Source organism: Oryctolagus cuniculus, chromosome 9 (assembly GCF_964237555.1).
Source record: "Oryctolagus cuniculus chromosome 9, mOryCun1.1, whole genome shotgun sequence".
Lineage (NCBI taxonomy): Eukaryota > Metazoa > Chordata > Mammalia > Lagomorpha > Leporidae > Oryctolagus > Oryctolagus cuniculus.
In genome coordinates, this window is record NC_091440.1 from 103,927,153 (window position 1) to 103,948,259 (window position 21,107).

Sequence of the window (21,107 nt, forward strand, 5' to 3'; positions counted from 1 at the left end):
CTTTTTTAAAAAGAGAAACCCACATATTTTAAGTGTTAAGCACCAGAAAATCTTCTTTTTAAAAGGTTTATTTATTTGAAAGGCAGAGTTATATAGAGAGAGGGAGAAACAGAGGGAGAGTCAGAGAGTTCCATCCCTGGATCACTCTCCAAATGGCTACAATGACCAGGGCTCGGTCAGGTCAAAGTCAGAAGTCAGAAACTCCATCCAGATCTTCACGCGCGTGGCAGGAGCCCAAGAACTCAGCTTGGGTGTGAGAACTCAGGAGACAACCAGGGGTGCCCGGCTCAGTGTTAGTAAGAGGAAGGAGACGGTGAAGGAGAGGGAGGGTGAGAGGGAGAGAGAGAACCAGAAGAGAGGCTGGGGCTACTCTGTCAATGGCCCCAAAATTCCAGCCTTGGACCTTGGATGGCAGGCAGGATGGTGTGGAGCCTGCCGAAAGTGGCATTTGATGAACAATTCCTGTCTGGGAACATTCTCCACTCCCTTAGAAGACCAAGTCAGGGGGCCAGCACTGGGCGCAGTGGTTAAGATGCTGCTTGGGACTCCTGCATCCCAAACTGGAGGGCCTGGGTTCAAGTCATGACTCCACTCCCAGCTGCAGCTGCCCACAGATGTGCACCCTGGGAGGCAGCAGGAGATGGTGCAAGAAGTTGGTCCCTGCCACTCACGTGGGAGACCCAGAATGAGTTCTTGCCTCCTGGCTTCAGCCTGGCCCAGGCCTGGTGGTTGTAGGTATTTGGGAGAGTGAACCAGAGGATGGGAGATGTCTGTCTGTCCCTTTCTTCCTCTGTGTCTCTCTGCCTTTCAAACAAAACAAGTCAGAAGAGAAGAGAGCCTGCTAAAATGTGGACCTCCTGCAGGACAGGATGAGCCCGTCTCGTCTCATTGGTCAGCAGCATTGGCAATGCAATGCAATGCAATGCAATGCAATGCAAGGGAATGCAAAGTGCCATGAGACCTGTGACTTCCTGTATTCCTTGCAGCCTTGCTGCGCTGCCTGTGGAGTGAGGATGGAACAGGCCAGTGGCCTGGACCTGGGCCTGGAATCCAAGACTCACTCTGAGGATGCTGACTTCACTGCAGCTGACAGCCAGGCCGACATGAAGCAGGGTCAGGTCTGAAGTTCAAGGTAAAACTTGGGAGGAAGTGACATGGACAGGTCTATCATCCTGGAACTGGGACCCGGCAGACAGGGCAGGCACCGGGGCTGGTCCTCCCATCAAGGCAAGGGGACTGGTGAATAGTAAGGGTGCTGTTGAGTGATGGGCGATGAGCCATGAAATGGCCCCACCACTTTCTGAGTCTTGCACCCCGTGTCTCCTAACCTGGCTTTCAACCAGCCAGGATGCCTGTTCCCTCCAAAGGAATTTTTTTTAAGATTTATTTATTTTACTTGAAAGTCACAGTTATTCTGAGAGAGGAGAGGCAGAGAGAGAGAGAAAGAGAGAGAAGTCTTCCATTGACTGGTTCACTCCCCAATTGACTGCAACGGCCAAAGCTGTGCCGATCCGAAGCCAGGAGCCAGGAGCCTCCTCCGGGTCTCCCACATGGGTGCAGGGGCCCAAGGACTTGGGCCATCTTTTACTGCTTTCCCAGGCCATAGCAGAGAGCTGGATTGGAAGTGGAGCAGCCGGGTCTTGAACCGGCGCCCATATGGGATGCCGGCACTGCAGGCGGCAGATTTACCCACCACGCCACAGTGCCTGCCTCCCTCCAAAGGATTTTAAGCCTGTTATTCTCCAGTGGTGAAGACATGGAGAATCCTGGATCATCCCTGGAGCTGCCACACCTGCTCATCTCTTTCCAGGCACACCTGGATCTGCACGGCCACAACCAAGAGGAGGGTACAGAACACCAGCGTGGGAAGAGGCAGCCAGAACCCTGCTTGACAGACAGGACCCTTGGGTCCCATAGTGCTCCGTCTCCTGCTCACTGCATGGCGCAGGCACCCTTTTCTGCGGGATTAGCGCAAGCTCTCTAGCATGGAACGATGATGGCACAGTGAGCCTTGTGTACTGGTCCAGGCCACCCTCGCTCTGTAAGTTCCAACAACACAAATGCACACGTCAGCTCCCTCATGCACCTTGCAGTATCTGGCGTATCCTCCCTTGCCTCCCTGCAAACATCCTCTCCTCCAGGAAGCCTTCCCATGCCCCACTTAGGTGCCCTAAGAGCAAGCTGTCATGGTAGCTGTTGAGACATTTGTCACATTGCGTCACAGCTCTTTGTGCCTCTCTCCAGGAGATTGTTGTAATCTCCTTCTTGGGGAGGGATGGGAGGAGGGAAGGCGGCTCCACCACAGAGCCAGTGCTGAGGGGACATTTGATTTGTCTGAGGTCCTGCAGTAGGACCATTGTTCTGGGATCTATATGATGAGCACACCGGGCTCTGCTTGTGGGTTCTGTGTCTCTCCTGGCTCTGGCTCTTCTATGTTGGCTGCTGGCGTCTGTGGGCATCAAGCCATTGCCAAGGATCCAGTCACAAGGAAGGGCTGGCACTAGTGGGTTTTTGGTGACTCTTGCACCATAAAAATGAACTACAAGGACAAAGCCAGGGACAGCCTGGGTCTTGCTATGGCCACGATGGCTGGAGCATGAGGTGGACACAGGCAGATGTTGTCCTCTGCCTGCTCATCTGCTTCCCACCCAGTTGGCTGTGCTTTAGGGGCAGAGAGGACATTTGTGAGGGTTAAGAAAGCTTTCAGGTTGGGGCCGGCGCCGTGGTACACTAGGTTAATCCTCTGACTGTGGCGCTGGCATCCCATATGGGCGCAGAATCTAGTCCCGCAGCTCCTCTTCCAGTCTAGCTCTCTGCTGTGGCCTGGGCTAGCAGTGGAGGATGGCCCAAGTACTTGGATCCCTGCACCCGCATGGCAAACCAGAAAGAAGCACCTGGCTCCTAGCTTCGGATTAGCGCAGCACTGGCCGTAGCGGCCATTTGGGGAGTGAACCAATGGAAGGAAGACCTTTCTGTCGCTGTCTCTCTCTCTCTCTCTCTCTCACTGTCTGTAACTCTACATGTCAAATAAATAAAAAAAAAAATCTTAAAAAAACAACAACCAGAAAGCTTTCAGGTTTAGTTCTGCACTTAAAGATCAAGTGCACCAGAAGATCTGACTTGGGGCAAGGAAAAGGACAGGGCCCTGAACTTGAAGGTGGTGACAAACAGCAAGATCACAGGTGTGTGTCTGTTCTGTGGGGTCTGCAGGCCCTGGCTCTCCTCTTCTGGGCACCTGGAGACACAGATCCTGTCCCTCAGGGGAGACAGCCAATGTTACTGAGAACTTCCTCAATGCCTCATGTTGTGCCAAGTGCTTTACATGTTTGTCGTCCAGCTTAATAACATCCCTGTGGGGGAGCCAAGTTGCCTGAACATTAGACTGGATGGTGTTGGGCCAGTTGGGCCAGTTGTTACAATCCTGAATGACCGCCGTACCAGGTAATTGCTGTCCCCAGCCCAGCCCAATAGTGATCTCCCTCTAGCTTAGGTGCCCTGGCTCCTTCCCTTGGGATCCTTAGGAATTCCCTACTGGCTATTGCTTGAAGAAGAGACCAGAGGAGGTGCCCAGACTTTGCAGCTGTCTACCCGCGTCCATGCCACTCTTGTGGTTATATTGTCATCACCACCTGGAGGTGGGGGCTGTCACCATCCTCATTTGATTGGAACTTGAAGCTAAAGGAGATCAGGGAACTGGCCCTAGAATGCATGACTGAGTGGTGAAATGAGGGCTCCAGCTTAAGTTTGCTTGGATTCGGTCACTGCACCACCGTGCAAACCAGAGAGGCAACCTCTGAAGGGTCTGATCGTTACGGATTAGAGATTCCATCTGCAGAACTCCCGGTCTCTGAGAAGTGTTGGGCACACAGAGGAGCTTGTTGGCCGAGTAGAAGGGGGGTGAGGGCCACTCGGCCCTCTCAGATGCTCTTCTGCTGGCCCACTGGAGGAGTCTGAAGCCCCCGTGCTCTCACTCCTGTAGACTGCCCCTTACGGCAGTGTGCAGTGATGGAGGCTGTTGTGGCCTGGATGACAGGAGACCAGGTTCTCGTCTCAGCCCTGTGTAACCATGGCTGGGCTGCCTAACCTCTCTGAAGTCTCGCTTAGTAGGCTGAGATTGGAGGTAATTCTAACAGCCTTTCTGGAACTTCTCAGAACTCACCTGGATCAACTCCCTCCTTTCCAAACTCAAGGCCTCCTCCCTACACTTACTCAGAAGATAGCCTGTGCCAGCTCTTAGGACAACTTGTGATTGAATTAAAAATACTGTGATACCCTATTTTCAGGGCAAACTGAGGATGTTGGAGTAGAAATAACTCAATCACACTCTCCGGAGTAGTTTTCTTGTGCGTGCCTTGCATGAAAAGAAAGCTAGCCCTGGGTTGGACCGCACCTACCCTGGCTGGGGAGCTACCCAAAGGACCCAGGGGCACAGGAATTCAGAGGGAGTGGCCCTGTCCACCTCCTGGCCTCCTTGCAGCTTCAGGGGGAGAGCCCAGGGCCTGCCCTGGCAGCAGGAGAGGGAGTGAGTCTTGCTTTTCTGGAATGGAACAGGTTTGACAGGGTAAAAAGCCCCTGCAGGGAACAGAAGCACCACTATGTATAACGCACACCTCTGTTATGGGGAGCACAGGTACATGGTCTCTGGTAAGAAGCTCCCCATAGCTGACTAAGGCAGAAGTTCGGGCGCTTGGGCACTGTGTCCTGTTTGCACTTCTCTGGCCAAAGTGTAGCTTTTGACTTTTGGTTAAAGAGCCTGTGCTTTATTTAGGGCCGTGAGCTGCTGAGCGTGTATACCAATGTGTTTGATTCCCTTAGGCATACTGACATTTCGTGACTCGAATTTCACAGTGGCAAGCATTTCAACCACAAAAATATACAAGGTTATTCTGAAAAGTTCATGGAAAATGGAATTAAAAAGATACGTTTAATTACGGCTAAAAGTTCTTGACATGTATGCCTTTTTCCCCCATGATACATATTTCCATGAACTTTTTGAATTTCCCCTCATTCAGTATATGTGATACTATCATCACCCTACTAACTCTGTGTCTTTTTGTTGTTAATCTTTCTTACTTATTCACTGAAAGACAGACACCAACCCTTCCCCCCTGCCACACACACACAGACACAGAGACAGAGATGTTCCCTCCACTGTTTTGCGCCCCAAATGCCTACAACATCTGGAACGGGGCCAGGCCAAAGTCAGGAGCATGGGATTCAATCTTGGTCTCTCACATGGGGGCAGGGATCCGAGGATAAGGTCGGCTCCTGCTGCCCGCCAGGGTGCACCTTAGCAGGCAGCTGGAAATGGGACTACGCCTGGGACTCAAACCCAGGCACTTGGATGGGAATGTGGGTGTCTCCAGGGGCATCAGAACCTTTGTGCCAAATTCCCACCGGTATTGCACCTCTCCTTGAACAACCAGAAAGTACTCTCTAACACATTTGCATGTATCTTTCATTTTCTTGTCATACCCTCTAGACAGTAGGCTCCGTGAAGGCATCAGCCTCATCCTCTCCTGTGAGCTCTACTCACCAACACCTGGAAAAGAGCTGGTGCATGGGCGGTCTCCATACCAATTTGTTGAATGGGTGCATGGCTGCGTGTTGAATGAGTGCTAAATCAAAACATGATGTTTCTGGCTAAGAATTATGTTCAGAGCCCTGGTTCATGACTTTGCATTTTCTTCCTTTAACCTTACCTAAAAATTTTCTTACCATTCCAGTCCACTTCCCAGCACTTTGCCAATGGAACAATGGAGTCCTATGTGTCTGGACTGTGAAGGACATTCTGATCCTGTACTGTTGAACCTCTTGTCTTCTCTAACACATTGGATATTCTAAAGAACTGAAGAGCAACACAACCCTTCTCACTGATGCATTCTCCCGGGGTCTGACCCAAATCCTTACTCCTGTTGAAATTCCAGTTTATGAAGGACATTCATTCACCTGCTCACACAACAAATGTTGACAGAGTGCCTACTCATGGCCTCACACTTGCCTCAGCCTTTGGGATAAAGTTCTTATTGAAACCAGCATAACTTGATGACTCATAGGGATTATAACTTAACGAGGCAACGGAGTAAACAAGTAATTACACAAAAAGCCATGCAACCATAATTCCAGCTGTGCCACGTGATGTGAAATGAAACGTTAGGTCCTATGAAAATACACAATGTCGGGGAAGGGTTGACCCTCAGTGACTCGGAAGGAGGAGTTGGGAATGGTCCTGCAAAGGAAGAGAATTTATAAACTGAGGCTTGTAGGATGCACACGTGTGAATTGGATGAGAAGAGCCCAGGACAGAGGAAGGAAATTCAAGGTAGAGGGAACTAGGCCTGAAAGCTCTGCAGCACATATGTGTTTGCTCGCTTCCAGGATTTCCCCAAGACTGAGGAGGCCTTTATGCTCTTAGTTGACCAAGAGGCTTTCAAGGCAACTCCAAGCCTAGAAAACAGAACCACAATAATTCCAGTAATTCTTTCTCCTTGATAATCTCTCAGCTTTTATGTCCATGGCACATAACCCTCCTGAACCCTATAGAGAGTCGAGATTCTCACACCCTGGTTTGTTGATGAGCATCAGACTCTGGTTTCTACTGTCCTGGACAGGAACCAACTGTAGATGGCGAGGCCCGTCTATGCTGGATAACCTCTATAACTAAGAGCTCTTCTTGCACACCGTCACACATAATTCTCTCTTGTTAATCCATTATTGTCTATCGGATAGCCTTACCTTATCATGGGCACCGTTATCCAGGTTCCTGCCTTCAAATCCACTCATCCCTCTGTCTTCTTGAATTGGGTTTAGGATCATTAGCTTTGAGAAATGGTGTGATCATCTTCCTAATATCTTCCTCTCTCACCCCCCACATCCAATTTGTTACCAAATCATGTTGATTGCATCGCAGAATTACTTCTGTGATCCAACGGACTTCCTACTCCCCTGCCTTGTCTCGGTCTATGCCTTCGCTGTTATTTACTGCTGACTTCCCAGCTATAACTCCATCAGTCTGTCTGCAGCCCATTCGTCAATTATATTGCCACCAAAATTATCTTGTTAAAAAATGCTGAAAAATCCATGTAGACTCCTATTCCCTAGTGGAGCAGTGATTCTCAGGGTGAGCAGCAGCGTGCAACACCACCTGGGAATTTGCTAGAAATGTAAATTTTCCTGCTCCACCCCAGGCCTAATGAATTCTGATTCACTCAGGTGACCCAGCCCAGAAATCAGTTGTAACAAGTCCTCCAGGTGATGTTGATGCAAGCTCAAGCTAAGAGCGCCGAAACAAGCAATCCCAAACTGTGCAGACCATTCCAAGCTGGCCTTGACTTTGCTGGTCCTGACGTCTCTCTCCAGCTTCCTACAGTCCTAAAATTCTCATTGCCCCAACTCGTCTACTTTTCTCTGCATATTAGTTGCTCCCCATTCTGCACATGCACAGGCTGTTTCCGTCTGGAATAGCCTCGCCCTCTATCTCCTCCCATCAAGGTTCTACTCATGCTTTAGGAGACAGCTCAGAAGTCACCACCTCAATGAAGACCTTTCCCGACAGTCCCCAGGCAGCACTTCGGTGTCTGCTTTCTGGGATCCTGAGCCCTTTTGTTGACAAGCTGGTTATGGTTCCAGTTGCAGATTTGGCCGTAACATGGGGAAGGCTTGCTTTTAGACCATTGCAGCTGTTTTCACAGCAAGCAAGCTACTTGGCTAGGAGGTGCCCACAAAGAGACTGCAGGAATTGTCAAGCTGCTAACCCTTAGGGTCCCACCCTTTCCACTCGTTGCTCTTCCAGGAGAGATGCACCTCTTGGGCTGAGTGCATAGACTTGGCAGAGGGCCTAGCACCTAGTATGCATTTGGCAAAGATTTTTAAGTATTGAATGCCTTTATAAGGAAGGATGGATTATTGGATCTCAAAGATCTTGATTCAATCTGAAATTCCTGTCTTCTATCTTTTTTTTAAGTGGATATTACTGAAGGGCTGATCTTCTTTCCCCAGGTGGAAGTGACAACCAGGGATGAGTTCAGGAGTGAGGTCTGTGTGGTCAGTTTTATGGCTGCCTGGAGATTCGTCTGGCTTTACCAAGACTCATCCCCAAGGCTTCAAACTCAGGTGCAAAACTGATGATGTCAGGTCCCCCGTTGGGCATGACTCTGCCTCACTGAACTCTGGCACAGCTCACATGATGGGAACAGCCTCAAACTGCCCTAGCCATGAAGCTGTTGGGTGGGAGATGTCGTGTTTGGAGTGGAGAGCCCACTCCTCTACCCCAGTCTATAGACAACTGCTACTGCAGCGAGACACTGTTCCTACTGTCTATTACTTCCCTCCCGTCCAGCGATTGTTGGAATCCCTGCCGTATGAAGCGTATAATCTGTTTGTGCCAAGTGCACACTAGCCTCCCCACTCTCCTTACTCCCTCGAAATTCAGCAATCCGGGCCCCTGAAATACTGAGCAGGCTCTTCACCACTGTCTTACTCACATGGTCAAGGGCAAGCACTTCCAAGCCTACATGCGTAGACCTCTTGGGCTCCTGTCTTGCACTTCTCCTTACTAGCTGAAGTTATTTCTTTCAGTCTCTGTCCTCAAAAGGGTTAAAATGACGAGGGTGGTTATGAGAGTCCACCTGAGACATGTATGCAGAGCCTAACGTGGAAGAAGCAGCCAGTAAAACACAACAATCATTGTTATTTGTTCCTTGGTCCAAGCTTAACTTCCACCCCCAACCCCCTGCATCAGCTTCTACTTATTTCCCACCAAATCAGAAGGCCCAGAACTCCTTCTGTTTTGGCTGGTGCAGTCAGCCTGATGCGGTTTCTGTCTGTAAATCCTACACCACGGACAGCCTGTTTTCTGGCTTCAAGAATGTTCATTTTCCATATGCTCCCCAGCTGGCTACCAGTTCAGTCTCCTAAAGGTTAAACTTGTGTTCAGGAGCATTCTTTTTCAATCATTACCTTTTCTTACAAAAATGCAATCCATCAATGGTTAGGATATCAAAGCAGCTACAAACGCACACACACACGCACACACACACATCCATGTATGCACACCCAGCCATTCACACATCCCCTAGCTCCTCAGGCTATGTTTTACAATTGCCCAATAGCCTTTTATGTTTTGTGTGATGGAGACATCTGTGGTTGCCCTGGCAATGTCATTATTGAATTCTACAATTCAATACAACCAAACTCATCAGTGGTAGCCACTTCCTCTAAGTAAAGGCTTTGAGTCTTTGGACCATCCCCTTTCTTGACCTCCTTGCTTGTCCCATCCCTGGGACCCATAACAGGGATATTTCTATGTGTCTTGTTGGCCTTCCTTCTGCTCACAGTGATTCAACGCAGGCTGAGCCCTGCAGAAGAGTGCTTCCAACCTGCTCTGTGCTCCTGCTCTTCTTAGCTGGGCCAACCTCCATCTAGAACCAAAGGCCCAGGGTCAACATTGAGGCCTTTGCACTTCACCTTGTGACATCTGCGTGCTTTATGAGAATCCCACTGGCAACTGTAACTTGAGAAGGGGATTTGTAAGGAATGTGGGTCTCCTTGGGTTTGGGAGGTGGAGACTTTGAGGCAGACTAGGCTGGAGGAAGTTCCAGATGAATTGGTCCTCATTGACTGGGTTTGTGGAAGGGAACACCTGCAGGGCCCTTAGGCCAGGGGCCTTGGGAGGATGGGATGGGTGTTGTGGAGTTTGAGAGCACCTTGCTGAAGCAGAGCCCACCATGTGGGCAGGGCTGGCGCTCTCTGAGGCAAAGCCAGGCCTAACTGAGGACCTAACATTGGCTTTGCAGATTCAGGGCCACCCGAGCTTGCAGCCTGGGGGATGTGTCTTCCTGGTGAAGCCAGACGAATCTCCAGGTAGCCATAAACTGACTACATGGATCTCATTCCTAAACACATGTTCAAAGGTGATAAAATAAATGCAGATGGCTTCTCTGAGCCCTCAGTGGAGGGCTTTTACATTGACTAAGTGAACTATTAAGCACACATAGACACACATGCACTCACACCCATGGGAGAGCAAGCAGAAGTAGAAAAATTCTCAAAAATGCCAAATTCTGCAATATCAACACTAGCCTGCAGATAGCATTGTTGAATGAAAGAGATAGGGAGATGGAGAAGGAGAGAGAGAGAGAGAGAGAGAGAGAGAGAGAGAGAGAGAGAGAGAAAGGGAGAGGGAGGGAGGGAGAAAATTGTCCCATAAATCTGCAACAAAGAAAGAAAATATACAACACACTTCAGAAAAGCACACAGACAGAACTACTAGCAAAATACTAAGTTTTTTTGTAGAGAATGGTTAGCAATGCATTCCTTGATGTGCTGAGAAGGATTAAAGACCTGCCAGTCAGATGGGGCCAATGGTTTGGTTAGAGACCTACAGAATGGAAAGGGGAAAATGCTACCCTAAGGTCCGCCTCTCCTGGGGTAGGTGGTGGATACACTTTAATTAGGATTAATCACTAGAGTGCTGGGAGACTCCCACCACAATTTCAGAATGTGGGTTTCTGTAAAGCCCTTAAAAGCTAGTTGTCATCATCATCATCATCATCATCATCCTCATGAATGCTTTGAAATGCTTCCGGAAATGGATGGTTTCATTACACTGCCAAACAACTTTATGACATACACACTATCCCCTTTTACAGGCGAGTGGACAAAGGTTCAGAGAGACTAAGCCACTTGCTCAAGTTCACCTCCCTATGTGGGGGAAACTTAAGACTCATGAGGGAGTAGAAAGAGGCTCCTGCCCAGGGCCAGCAGAACTTGACATTGCAGCACTTCCTAAGCACTGAGGCCCATGCCGTCTGCACACTGCCCCTCTGGGCTACAGAATCTCCTGATGGCCATGCTAGGACAGGGGAGCTCTCTGAGGTCACACAGCTGTTGGTAACAAAGCTGGCCCATGATGCCTTTTCTCCTGTCCTGCTGAGTTCTTCACCCTGCAGCACACCTCCCCATTTACCGAAGCCCCCAGAAGAAACCAGGCACTAAGATAAAGGGGGACGGAGGAGTGTGTGGAGTTGTCCAGGAGCCAGACACTAGCCCTGCAGGGCCCTCCTATCTCAGAGATGGTTTTAATTTTCAATCTATCAACACCACAAGTGTGTAAATTGGATGGAAACAGGCCTCCTGTCAACCATGATGAAGGCTCTGCCCTGGGTCCAGAGGCTTCACATGTTGACTTTGGCAGCAGCCGAATGCCCTCTATGCCAAGACAGTTAGGGAGAGGAAGCTGGATAATGCCTCATTGCCCTGCCACCCAGTGTGGAGGAGGCTGAGTCACTATGCAGTCTGCAGCTCAGATTCTGCTCTCCAGAGTATTCATCTCATCCCAGGCCACTTTCTCCTTGGAGCTGCATGCGCCCCAGGATGCAGCCCCAGACTTGCTCTTGATGTGTGGGCAAATTCCTTGTGTTCTAGGTAGGGTCCAAGACTCAGCCCTGCTAGCTAGGACCTGTGCCTTCCACTGCTGGTCTGTATCACCCAGGTCCTTCTCCCAGATCAGCCAGACCTTCTACTGATTCACAATAGAAGTTCCAGAAGGAGCTCTTAAGAACTCCTCCACAAAGGTCCTGAGGAGGGAAGAAAGACCCCGTGATGGACAGGTTAGGTAACTTTTGTTAAATTCTTAAATATATTGTCTCCAATTTCCCAGAATCCCCTGTTTAACTAGGGCTACAGTATTTCTTTGTTAGGCTCCTGTACCCAGAATTGACTTGTCTTGTTCCTGCAATGCTGGTTCAACAGTCTGGACCTGAACCCTACAGGTGCTTCCTGGTTGCAGTGTCCTTTAGTTGGCTGCTTGGGGGAGGCCTACACTCTTGCTGGAAGCCCAGGAAAAGGTTCAGCTGTCACCTTCCAATGATGAGCTCTTGAGAACTGGATTTGGGTCAACCCCAAGACCACCATTGTCCTATCAACTTGTTCTTGAGGGGTAAGCTCAGTAAAATGAGAGCCACAAAAGATCCATGTGTAGAACTGTGGTTCCATTTCTCTAGCACTGTAACATTTACTCTGAAATGCAATGCTGCTATTTAGAAGGGAGAGGGAAGAGAGACAGGTGATGAAGGATGGAGACTGCTGTATCATCATTCCAACATGGACTTCAACCTGATTCTATGACTAATCTGCTAAATGACCTCAGGTGAGTTACACCTCCTGTTTCTTCATCTATAACCTTGGAGACAATGGCTCGCTCCAAAGATTTGTGACAATGAGTTGTCACCATGTTTGCACGTGCATGGCCCATAGCAAAGCACATCATCAATTCCTCATCCTTGCTCTTCTATTTTGGGTTCCAGAATCAAGTGTAGTACAATGCCACTGCGTCTGCAGAGGCTGTTCCAAAGGTTCACGTCATACTCTTCGTGGGCACATGTTAGAGAGCTCAGACCACGTGTCGCTCAGGGTAGGAATAGCAGACATGAGCCTTCATTACAGGCAGGGCAGTGCAGGCCTGGTGCTGGACGGGGGTCAGGGCAGAAACGAGTGACTTCTGAATTAGATTGGTGGGCACTTTTCACCTCCAGCAAGATGGGAGTGAGAACGCTTATGCTCCAGCCCCTCAAGAGGACAAACTGCTTCCCATCTGGAAAAAGACATCAGCAAACTCCCTGGGGGATGCTGATAAAGCCCTCTTCTGTTGTGCCTGGACAAGACAAGTGAAGCCATCACCACAGCCACCCTTGGGCTGTCACGGATCCCCAGTGGGACTCAGTGGGCACCAAGACAGTCCCTTCCATTTGGGATTTTTACATCGCAAGTTGATGAACTAACTCACAACGACACAGAGGAACACGAACACGGAAGAGAGAAGTGAAGGGGTGAGGAAGGCTCATTTGCCAATGGCCACCCGACACCAGGAAGTTACCAATCGTTACTCAACTGACTCCTTGGGACTGCTGGAATGGAGGCGGGACTCCCCATCTGCCTCTGTCCCTGTCAAGTACAGGCTGGAGAGCCTTCAAGGCCACAGGGGAGGAGCTGGAACATGAGCCCTGATCTGACCCAAAGGCCAGGCACGCTCCAACTCTGCATGAGTCTCTGGGAGAGACCACCAGATGAGCGAGTGAGGTCACGGGCCAAGAGGGTCTGTTCCGAGTCAAGTTATCTTCTGTGTATAGATTATTCATGAGCCAGAAGCAAACAGAAGCAAACAGTTACGAACAGCTTAAAAAATTTTCCTATGTGCCTTAAAGGATGAAAAGCACTTACAGAAAGCAAAACAAATACCAGAGCCAAAAAAAAAAAAAAAAAAAAAAATCCAACCCTTACACAACCCCAGGCACCCAAACAACAAATGTATTGAAAAGCAACTTCCAATTCTAAAATTCCCAGGTTCATTCGTACTGCTCCTGGACCCTAACACTGGAGCAAACCACAATCCTAACTGGCAAAGTGAACAGTGGAGAGAGGCAAGTGAGTACCTGGTAGTCCATCCTGCTGGGCAGAATCCAATATTAAGCTCCAGGCTACAGGGGTCTGATTTCCAATGAAGGCCATAACAGTCCTTTTAATTCATCAATCAACCATGAAATGTACCGGAAGGAGGCTATCCCTGTGTTGATACACAACTCTGACATCATCTGATTTTAACAAGTTTACTAAGACGACAGTCATGGCCTTGACAATGGTGAATGCGTACACAGTTTTACAGAGCAGCTCTCGAGAGCTGGATCACAAAACAAGGTTTAACAGATGGGAGAGGCCTGAAGGAAGGCAAGCACACGGATTTTATTGAGAAAAAAGCTTATATACTGTAGGGTTGCCGAAGTTTAATAAATAAAGGTCAACTTATAATATATAAAAACAATATAAACATTTATATGCTACATGCATATCATATAATTTAAAGTAATAATTTATATATGGGGAGAGAGGCCAATTCACGTTCTTCCGATTTTTCTCGACAAGGCACACACACAGGAGGTGTCTATCCGTATCCACCGCCAGCCCACCAGTTTGTTGTTTTCCGAAGTCAGTGCCCGCACGTAGGTTTGGGACGTTTTGCACTGGGAATTCCAGTGTTTGTCATCGATGCCCCTGCAACCGTTTTTGACTGGCCTGGCCTCTTTGCATCTCGTTTCATAAAAATATTGTTTGACGGGAGAGTTACCGGTTTTGATCTCCCCCAGCACCGTGACCTGGTGTCCCCGGATGTCGATGGCCGACGACTTGTCGGTCACCCACAGGCTCTCACTGTCACACACCGAGTACTCCCCACGGTGGCTCTTGTGCTCTGCATACCGCTTCCTCCGGGAGCTTCTGTTGGCCACCACGGGGTTGCCCACATAATCCTCCATGAGATACAAGGGAGGGGGCTCCAAGGGGGTGCTGTCACTCAGCAGGACGCGGGGCGAGCTGTAGCGTCTCTGTTGTCGCAGCAACTCCGTGTCCATTGGGATCATGGGCTGGAATTCTGACCTGGCGGGCTCTCCCTGCTCCGGCTCCCGGGGGGCCTCTGCTTTGGGCAGGGTGTTCTGGTAGCCCTCCTTAACGTCCACCACCTGCTTGGACAGCTTGTTTTTCAAAATGTCTGCCTGGATCAGCTTAATAATCAGGGAATTGAGCGAGTCTTCCGGCAAACTCCTTTGATCCATGTTGTTTCCTTGGATGCCACGGAGATAAGCGAGAAATATCACATAAAACAAGATGGACATCACCTTGTTCACCTGTAAGATCTGAAAAGGAAACACAGGTGTTAATCACAGGTCGAGGCAGCCGACCAATGCCATCCTGGCAACAGCCGCTTGATGCTGCGTGTCCCCAGGAGGGCAGGAGAGAGATGGCACCACCAGCGCTCCTCTGCAGATGTTCTGAGGATCCTGCGTCTTCCCTCCACCCTTGGGAGAGGCCAGGGAACGCACTCTGGGTCCTCTCACTCTGGGTCCTCTCACTCTGCTGTCCTTTGCATGGTATTGGCATTCAAGGTCCTCTTTATACCGTGAGGGCACGAAGCAACGCCACTTCCTAAAACACCCTCTGAGCCCAGAAAGACACGCATGGTCCACTCTACCTTGGCCAACTACGAAAACATTGAAATCACCTTCTTTGATCGGCACCAGTGACCTTGGAATTGTCCTGGGAAGCACAGTTCTAATGCTCCCCAGCTAGGGCCCCTGGGGTCTTTCAATGAAGCACACTGAGGCTGGGGATGTGGTCAGACGCCCCTCAGCAAAGGATCATCAAAAAGCTCATGGTAGGCTGGCGCCGCGGCTCACTAGGCTAATCCTCCGCCTGCGGCGCCAGCACACGGGGTTCTAGTCCTGGTCAGGGCGCCGGATTCTGTCCCGGTTGCCCCTCTTCCAGCCAGCTCTCTGCTGTGGCCCGGGAGTGCAGTGGAGGATGGCCCAAGTGCTTGGGCCCTGCACCCGCATGGGAGACCAGGAGAAGCACCTGGCTCCTGGCTTCGGATCAGCGCGATGCGCCGGTCGCAGCGCGCCGGTCGCAGCACGCCGGCCGCAGTGGCCATTGGAGGGTGAACCAACGGTAAAGGAAAACATTTCTCTCTCTCTCTCTCACTGTCCACTCTGCCTGTCAAAACAAAACAAAACAAAAAACAAAAAAACTCATGGTAAACACATTTCATATACAAACTACACATGGATTTCAAGAGTCTGTTTTGGGGTACCACAATAAAATGATGTTTTAATTCTACTTTCCCACAAGTTTTAGGAAGTACCCACATATTATGGTAACAGAGATGGGCTCACGCCTGGCTGGGCCACACCTGGTATGACCTTTGTCAATGAACAGGTGGGACCCCAGACACAGGGTGAGAAAGCACTGAGCCTCAGAGTGCCCTGCAAGCTCTCAGATGGCCACTCATTACCAGGACGCCCAAGGGGATCTGACCGAGGCCTGCAACCTGCAGAAGCACTACCTGCAGAAGACGGAGGTCCTGCAGAAACCCACTCTACTGAACCGGTGGACGTGGCTTGGATACCGAGAGGCACCGTAGATTTGTTTCTCCTGCTCCGGACTTCCTGTTTCCATTACAACCTGTTACCTTCCCAGGGATATTTCTAGCTCTGCTGCTCCTGGCTGGAGTGGCACTCCTCTCCCGCCGTCGCCATGGTAGAATGGCAACACAGGGCGCCTGCGAGTCCTGGTGGAATTGCTGTGCGGATCGTGAGATGCTCTCACTGTTCGTCTCCCCCTCAGTGGGGCAGAGCCAGGCTTTCCTGGGGGCTTGGCCCTGGAGGGAGACTCTCCAGGAGGAGCTGGGATCCTAACCTGCACCCCGATGCCCAGTCCCACCCTTGGGAGGCTTTCCTTCTTTAATTACCATCGCTACCACCTCATTGGCCTCCGGGGACACATCATTTCCTCTTTAAAGACTAAATGTGGAAGATACAATCCCTTCCCTTGGTTCACCTTTGGTACTTTCAGAATTTACCAAATCCAGGGGCAAAATGGGGAGGAAATAAACCAAGGTGACTTAAGAAATACAGGAGCAGACCTGCTTACCAACACCCATGTCTGAGCCTGCTAACGCCAGCCTGCAGACACAGCCTCTCCCCATTTGGGCTGAAGAGCTGCTTGCTCGCTTGTCCCCAAGGCTGACAGCATTGCAGGCGCTTTGGTCCAACTTCCTCTTCCTGGCTCCTGGCCTGCCTCTGTGATAAGGAGACCATCTCCCTTCCATGGGAACTACTTTTCTGGACAACCGACTTCTTCAAGGTCAAAGTTAAGAGAAGCCAGGATTCTAGCATGACTGCCCACCCCTAGAGATTGCTCTACGAATTGTAGCATCCTAGGGAAATGGTCTCCGCTGAATTACTCAATTCCTCAATGTCTGTGTGTAAGTGACAATTATTGCAGTCTTGCAGGCCCAGCAAAATGAAAGTACAACACACATGCAACCAGAATTACCCCACACCTGCCCTCTTCCCCACCCCAAAATACAACTACAATAAAATCATTTGGGATTGAAGTTTGTCCAAAATCTCCCCAAAGGCCAGCCACTGTCAGCGCAGGGTACCCTGGGTTTCTGTTCATAGGCGAACCAATCAAGCATGGCTGGAGAAGGAGGTACCAGGCAGAGTGGGAGTTGATACACAGGCTATTAGGAGGGGATTACATGGGTGAGCTGGAAGGGAGAACGCAGAGTGGCACCCATAGACTGGTGATGAAAGAGGAAGAGTTTTGAATGGCAGTGGCCTAAATATGAATCCCAAGGCTATTAGATGTAGAAAAACCATAAAAAGAGAGCATCAGCCCCAACTCCTTCATTTTACATACGAGGAAAACCCAAACTCCAGTCCAAAGAGGAGGAGAGGCACATGAGGGGAGGGAAAATGTTCTTTGCACCCTGGCCCTGACCTCTCTCTTTTGTTGAATTATGGTTGGGCTCCAACCCCAGCCACTCCGCTGCCCCTTGCATGTGCTTTATGACCCGTGTGCACCTGCTCACCCCTGCACCTTGCCTATCTCTGTTGCTCCTGTTGGGATTTCAGCTCTTCGTCAGTGCCTGGGTCACACGCTGACTTTTCTATGAAGCTTCCCAAGATCTTAGCAGCAGCACCCAATACCTCCTCTGTGTTCCCTCAGCCCAGTCTCCACATGGCTACGATAACAGGTATCACATCCCCTGTGGAATGATACGGTTTGCATAAGTCTTCCTCATTCCTGTGTCTGTACCCTTTTTTACCATCAGTCCAAAAACTTGTAATGACAGTGCTATGGTTTGAACGTGACGGGGCTCATACAGACATCTAAACCCTAAGGTCATAAACTGATGATACTGAGAAGGAGAAAAGATAAGGCAGTTACGGTGTGTAGCATTCATAGGGGCTGCGCCCTTGGAAGGCCTGCGTCTGGGCCCACCCTCTCTCCCTGCTTCCTGGATAATGATTTGCTCCTTCATCAGGGCCATCTGCTGCCCTCATCAGTGACCAAACCATGGGGTCTGTCCCACCTTGGACTTGAATCTCCAAAACTGTGAGCTAAATGAACCTTTTCACTTTATGATGGTAGGCAGCTCTGGTATTGGTTACAGCAATGAAACGCTGACTAATAGGTACTTTGGAATAAGCACTGGGAGTACATCATCTGCTGCAGGCTGGTGCTTCTAAACTACACAAGGCTGCATTAAAACCCAACAGGCTGGGACCTGCATCATGGCATAGCAGGGGAAGCCACCATGCGTAATGCCAGCATCCCATGTGGGCAGTGGTTCGAGTCTCGGCTGCTCCACTTCCAAACCAGATCTCTGCTTGTGGCCTGGGGGAGCAGTAGAGGATGGCACAAGTCCTTGGGCCCCTGTACCCACATGGGAGATCCGGAAGAAGCTCCTGGCTCCTGGCGTCAGATAAGCCCAACTCCGGCCATTGCGGCCATTCGGAGAGTGAACCTGTGGAAGGAAGACCTCTCTCTCTCTCTCTCTCTCTCTCTCTCTCTCTCTCTCTTTCGCTCTCGCTCTCTCTCTCTCTCTCTCTCTCTCTCAGCCTCTGCCTCTCTGTAACTCTGTCTTTCAAATAAATAAATAAATTTCAAAAAAGAAAATAAAAAAAAACAAGAAAGCAGTGTGAGCTTAACCCAGGCGAGACAGGTCAGTGCATTTCTCTGTTGAGGACGTCTATGTCTCCCTTCTAGTGGTCAGCGCCACGTGCACAGGCCCCCACGGAGCAGCTGTCACATAGTGCTTTTATCATCCCTGTGCCTCCCGTCTGATGACAGGGACCACACCGCCTCTCCACCTCCACCCCCCATGTCGGCGCCTTGCATGAGGCTGAACATCCCGCAGAGTTTCCGTGTCTGCTTCTCGCCCAAGCATCTCCTAGGATGGCCACCTTCCCCAGGCCCCGCTTAGTGGCCTGAGATCCTGCATGGGCTTGTGCCAAGCCTGGTTTTGGGAGCCAATTAACTCTGCCTTCTTTTCCCAAAGAAAACACAGGCCCTTGGCTCTGAAGCAGGCCTGGTCCCCTAGGCTTTTCTTGGTTATAATTAGAAAAAGACCTGTTAAAGACCTCAGTAAAACCCCCTTCCTAGGCTCTCCCCAGTGCCCACTTCCCTTGCACAGTTTTCCAAGATCCTGACCAACGTGAATATGCTATTTTCCTCACTTGGAAATGCTTTTCCTGCAGATGGTGTTTTCTCAGTCCCTGGAGCAACATTCCTACAAGGTTTCACCATTCCTCAAAATACTCAAAAGAGAGCAATTTCTGATTCCTCCTTTTTGGCTCTGTTTGCAGCGTGCGCATGCACACACACACACACACACACACACACACAGAGGGTTTTTGGGTATTCAAGCAGCAGCTGCCATGGGACAGGAAGTGAGAGTGGAGTGTGGTGGAGGAGCTGCACCCACAGTTACCTGCGTTGGTCCTGCCACACCCCAAGGGCTGCGGTTGCATCTTCAGGACTCCAGCCTCACTAGGCAAGAGTGGCTTCTCCTGACCACACACCTAAAGACTCCATCACTTATTGCACGCGTATGGAATAGATTTGTAGCCTGGCCACAGTGAGGTCATCAAGAATAAAAATACTATGTGAGGTGCTGTGGCGTAGTGGGTTAAACCTCCGACTGCGGTGCCGGCATTCCATATGGGCGCTGGTTCATGTTCCTGTACGGGCGCCGGTTTGTGTCCCAGCTGCTCCTCTTACAATCCAGCTCTCTGCTATGGTCTGAGAAAGCAGCAGAAGATGGCCCAAGTCCTTGGGCCCCTGCACCCACATGGGAGACCCGGAATAAGCTTCTGGCTTCAAATTGGTCCAGCTCCAGATGTTGCGGCCATCTGGGGAGTGAACCAGCAGATGGAGGACCTTTCCCTCTGTCTCTCCCTCTCTGTCTGTAACTCTGTCTCTCAAACAAATAAATAAATAACTACATGAGGATGGGCACTCGGCCAAAAGGTTAAAACACTGGTTAGGACACTTGCATCCTGTATTGGCGTGCCTGGGTTCAATTCTCAGCTCCCCTCCTGATCAGTGTCTTGCTAATGTAGACTCTGGGAAGCAGGAGTGATGGCTCAGGTAGTTGGATTCCTGCCACCCATGTGAGAGACCTAGATTGAGTTCTGGCTCCTGGGCTTTGGCCCTAGCCAAGAACCACTGCAAACCTTTGGGGAATAAGTGAGCAGATGGGAGCTCTTTGTCTCGCTCTGTCTCTCTGTCCATCTGCCTTTTTTTTTTTTAAGATATATTTATTTATTTGAAAGGCAGAGAGAACAGACAGACAGACACACACACACACAGAGGAAGAGAGAGAAAGAGAGAGAGAGATCTTCCGTCTGCTGCTTCACTCCCCAATTGGCTGCAATGGCCGGAGCTGGGCCAATCTGAAGCCAGGAGCCAGGAGCTTCTTCTGGGTCTCCCACATGGGCGCAGGGGCTCAAGTACTCAGGCCATCCTCTGCTGCTTTCCGAAGCAGGGAGCTGGATTGGAAGTAGAGCAGCCAGTACATTTGGGATGCTGGCATCACAGGCGGTAGCTTTATCTGCTATGCCACCATGCTGGCCCTGCCCCTCTGCCTTTCAAATAAATACATTAAAAAAGAAAAATAAATGAAAACAGTGTTTTAAAGAAACATGTAATATGCTGAGTATTGACATCCATTCAATTTTTCAAAAGGAATTATTTTATTTGAAAAGCAGAATGATAAAGAGGTGGGGGGACAAAGAAAGAAAGAGATCTTCCTTGCAATGGTTTGTGCCCCAAATGGCCACAATGACCGAGGCTGGTCTTGGCTGAAGCCAGGAGCTCAGAACGCCATCTGGGTCTCCCATATGGGTGGCAGGGGACCACGTACTTGGGCCATCACCCACTACTGTCCCAGGTGTTAGTAGGGAACTAGACTGGGAGTGGAGCAGCTGGGACTCAAACTGGCGCTCCAGTGCAGGATTCCGGTATCACGAGCTTAACCTGCTGGGACACAACGCTGGCCCACACATCCACTATTTAATTCTGGAAACCCCACTGAAGTGGGTCCTATCACTCTTGCTGCTGCTGCTGGAGAAACTGAGGCATAAGGAAGTTAAAGACCTGGCTAACAAGTAGCAGAGCAAGGATCTGAGCAGAGCCTGGCTCTAGAGCGCGTGAGCTTAACGACTGCACTATGCTGCCTCTCTGTCTGCCGCTGCTCCCAAACTTTCAACAGG

At 50.1% G+C, this 21,107-nt stretch overlaps 1 protein-coding gene across 1 annotated transcript in view; it reads right to left on the minus strand.

Moving 5' to 3' along the window:
- Positions 1-13,590: 13,590 nt before the first annotated feature.
- The window catches only part of NTF3 (neurotrophin 3), a 71,787-nt gene continuing 64,270 nt past the window's right edge, over positions 13,591-21,107 (minus strand). The window contains exon 2 of the mRNA XM_008259713.4: positions 13,591-14,684. Coding sequence (XP_008257935.1) covers positions 13,890-14,684 — 795 coding nt within the window. The 3' untranslated portion in view covers positions 13,591-13,889. The remainder of the gene's footprint in view (positions 14,685-21,107) is intronic.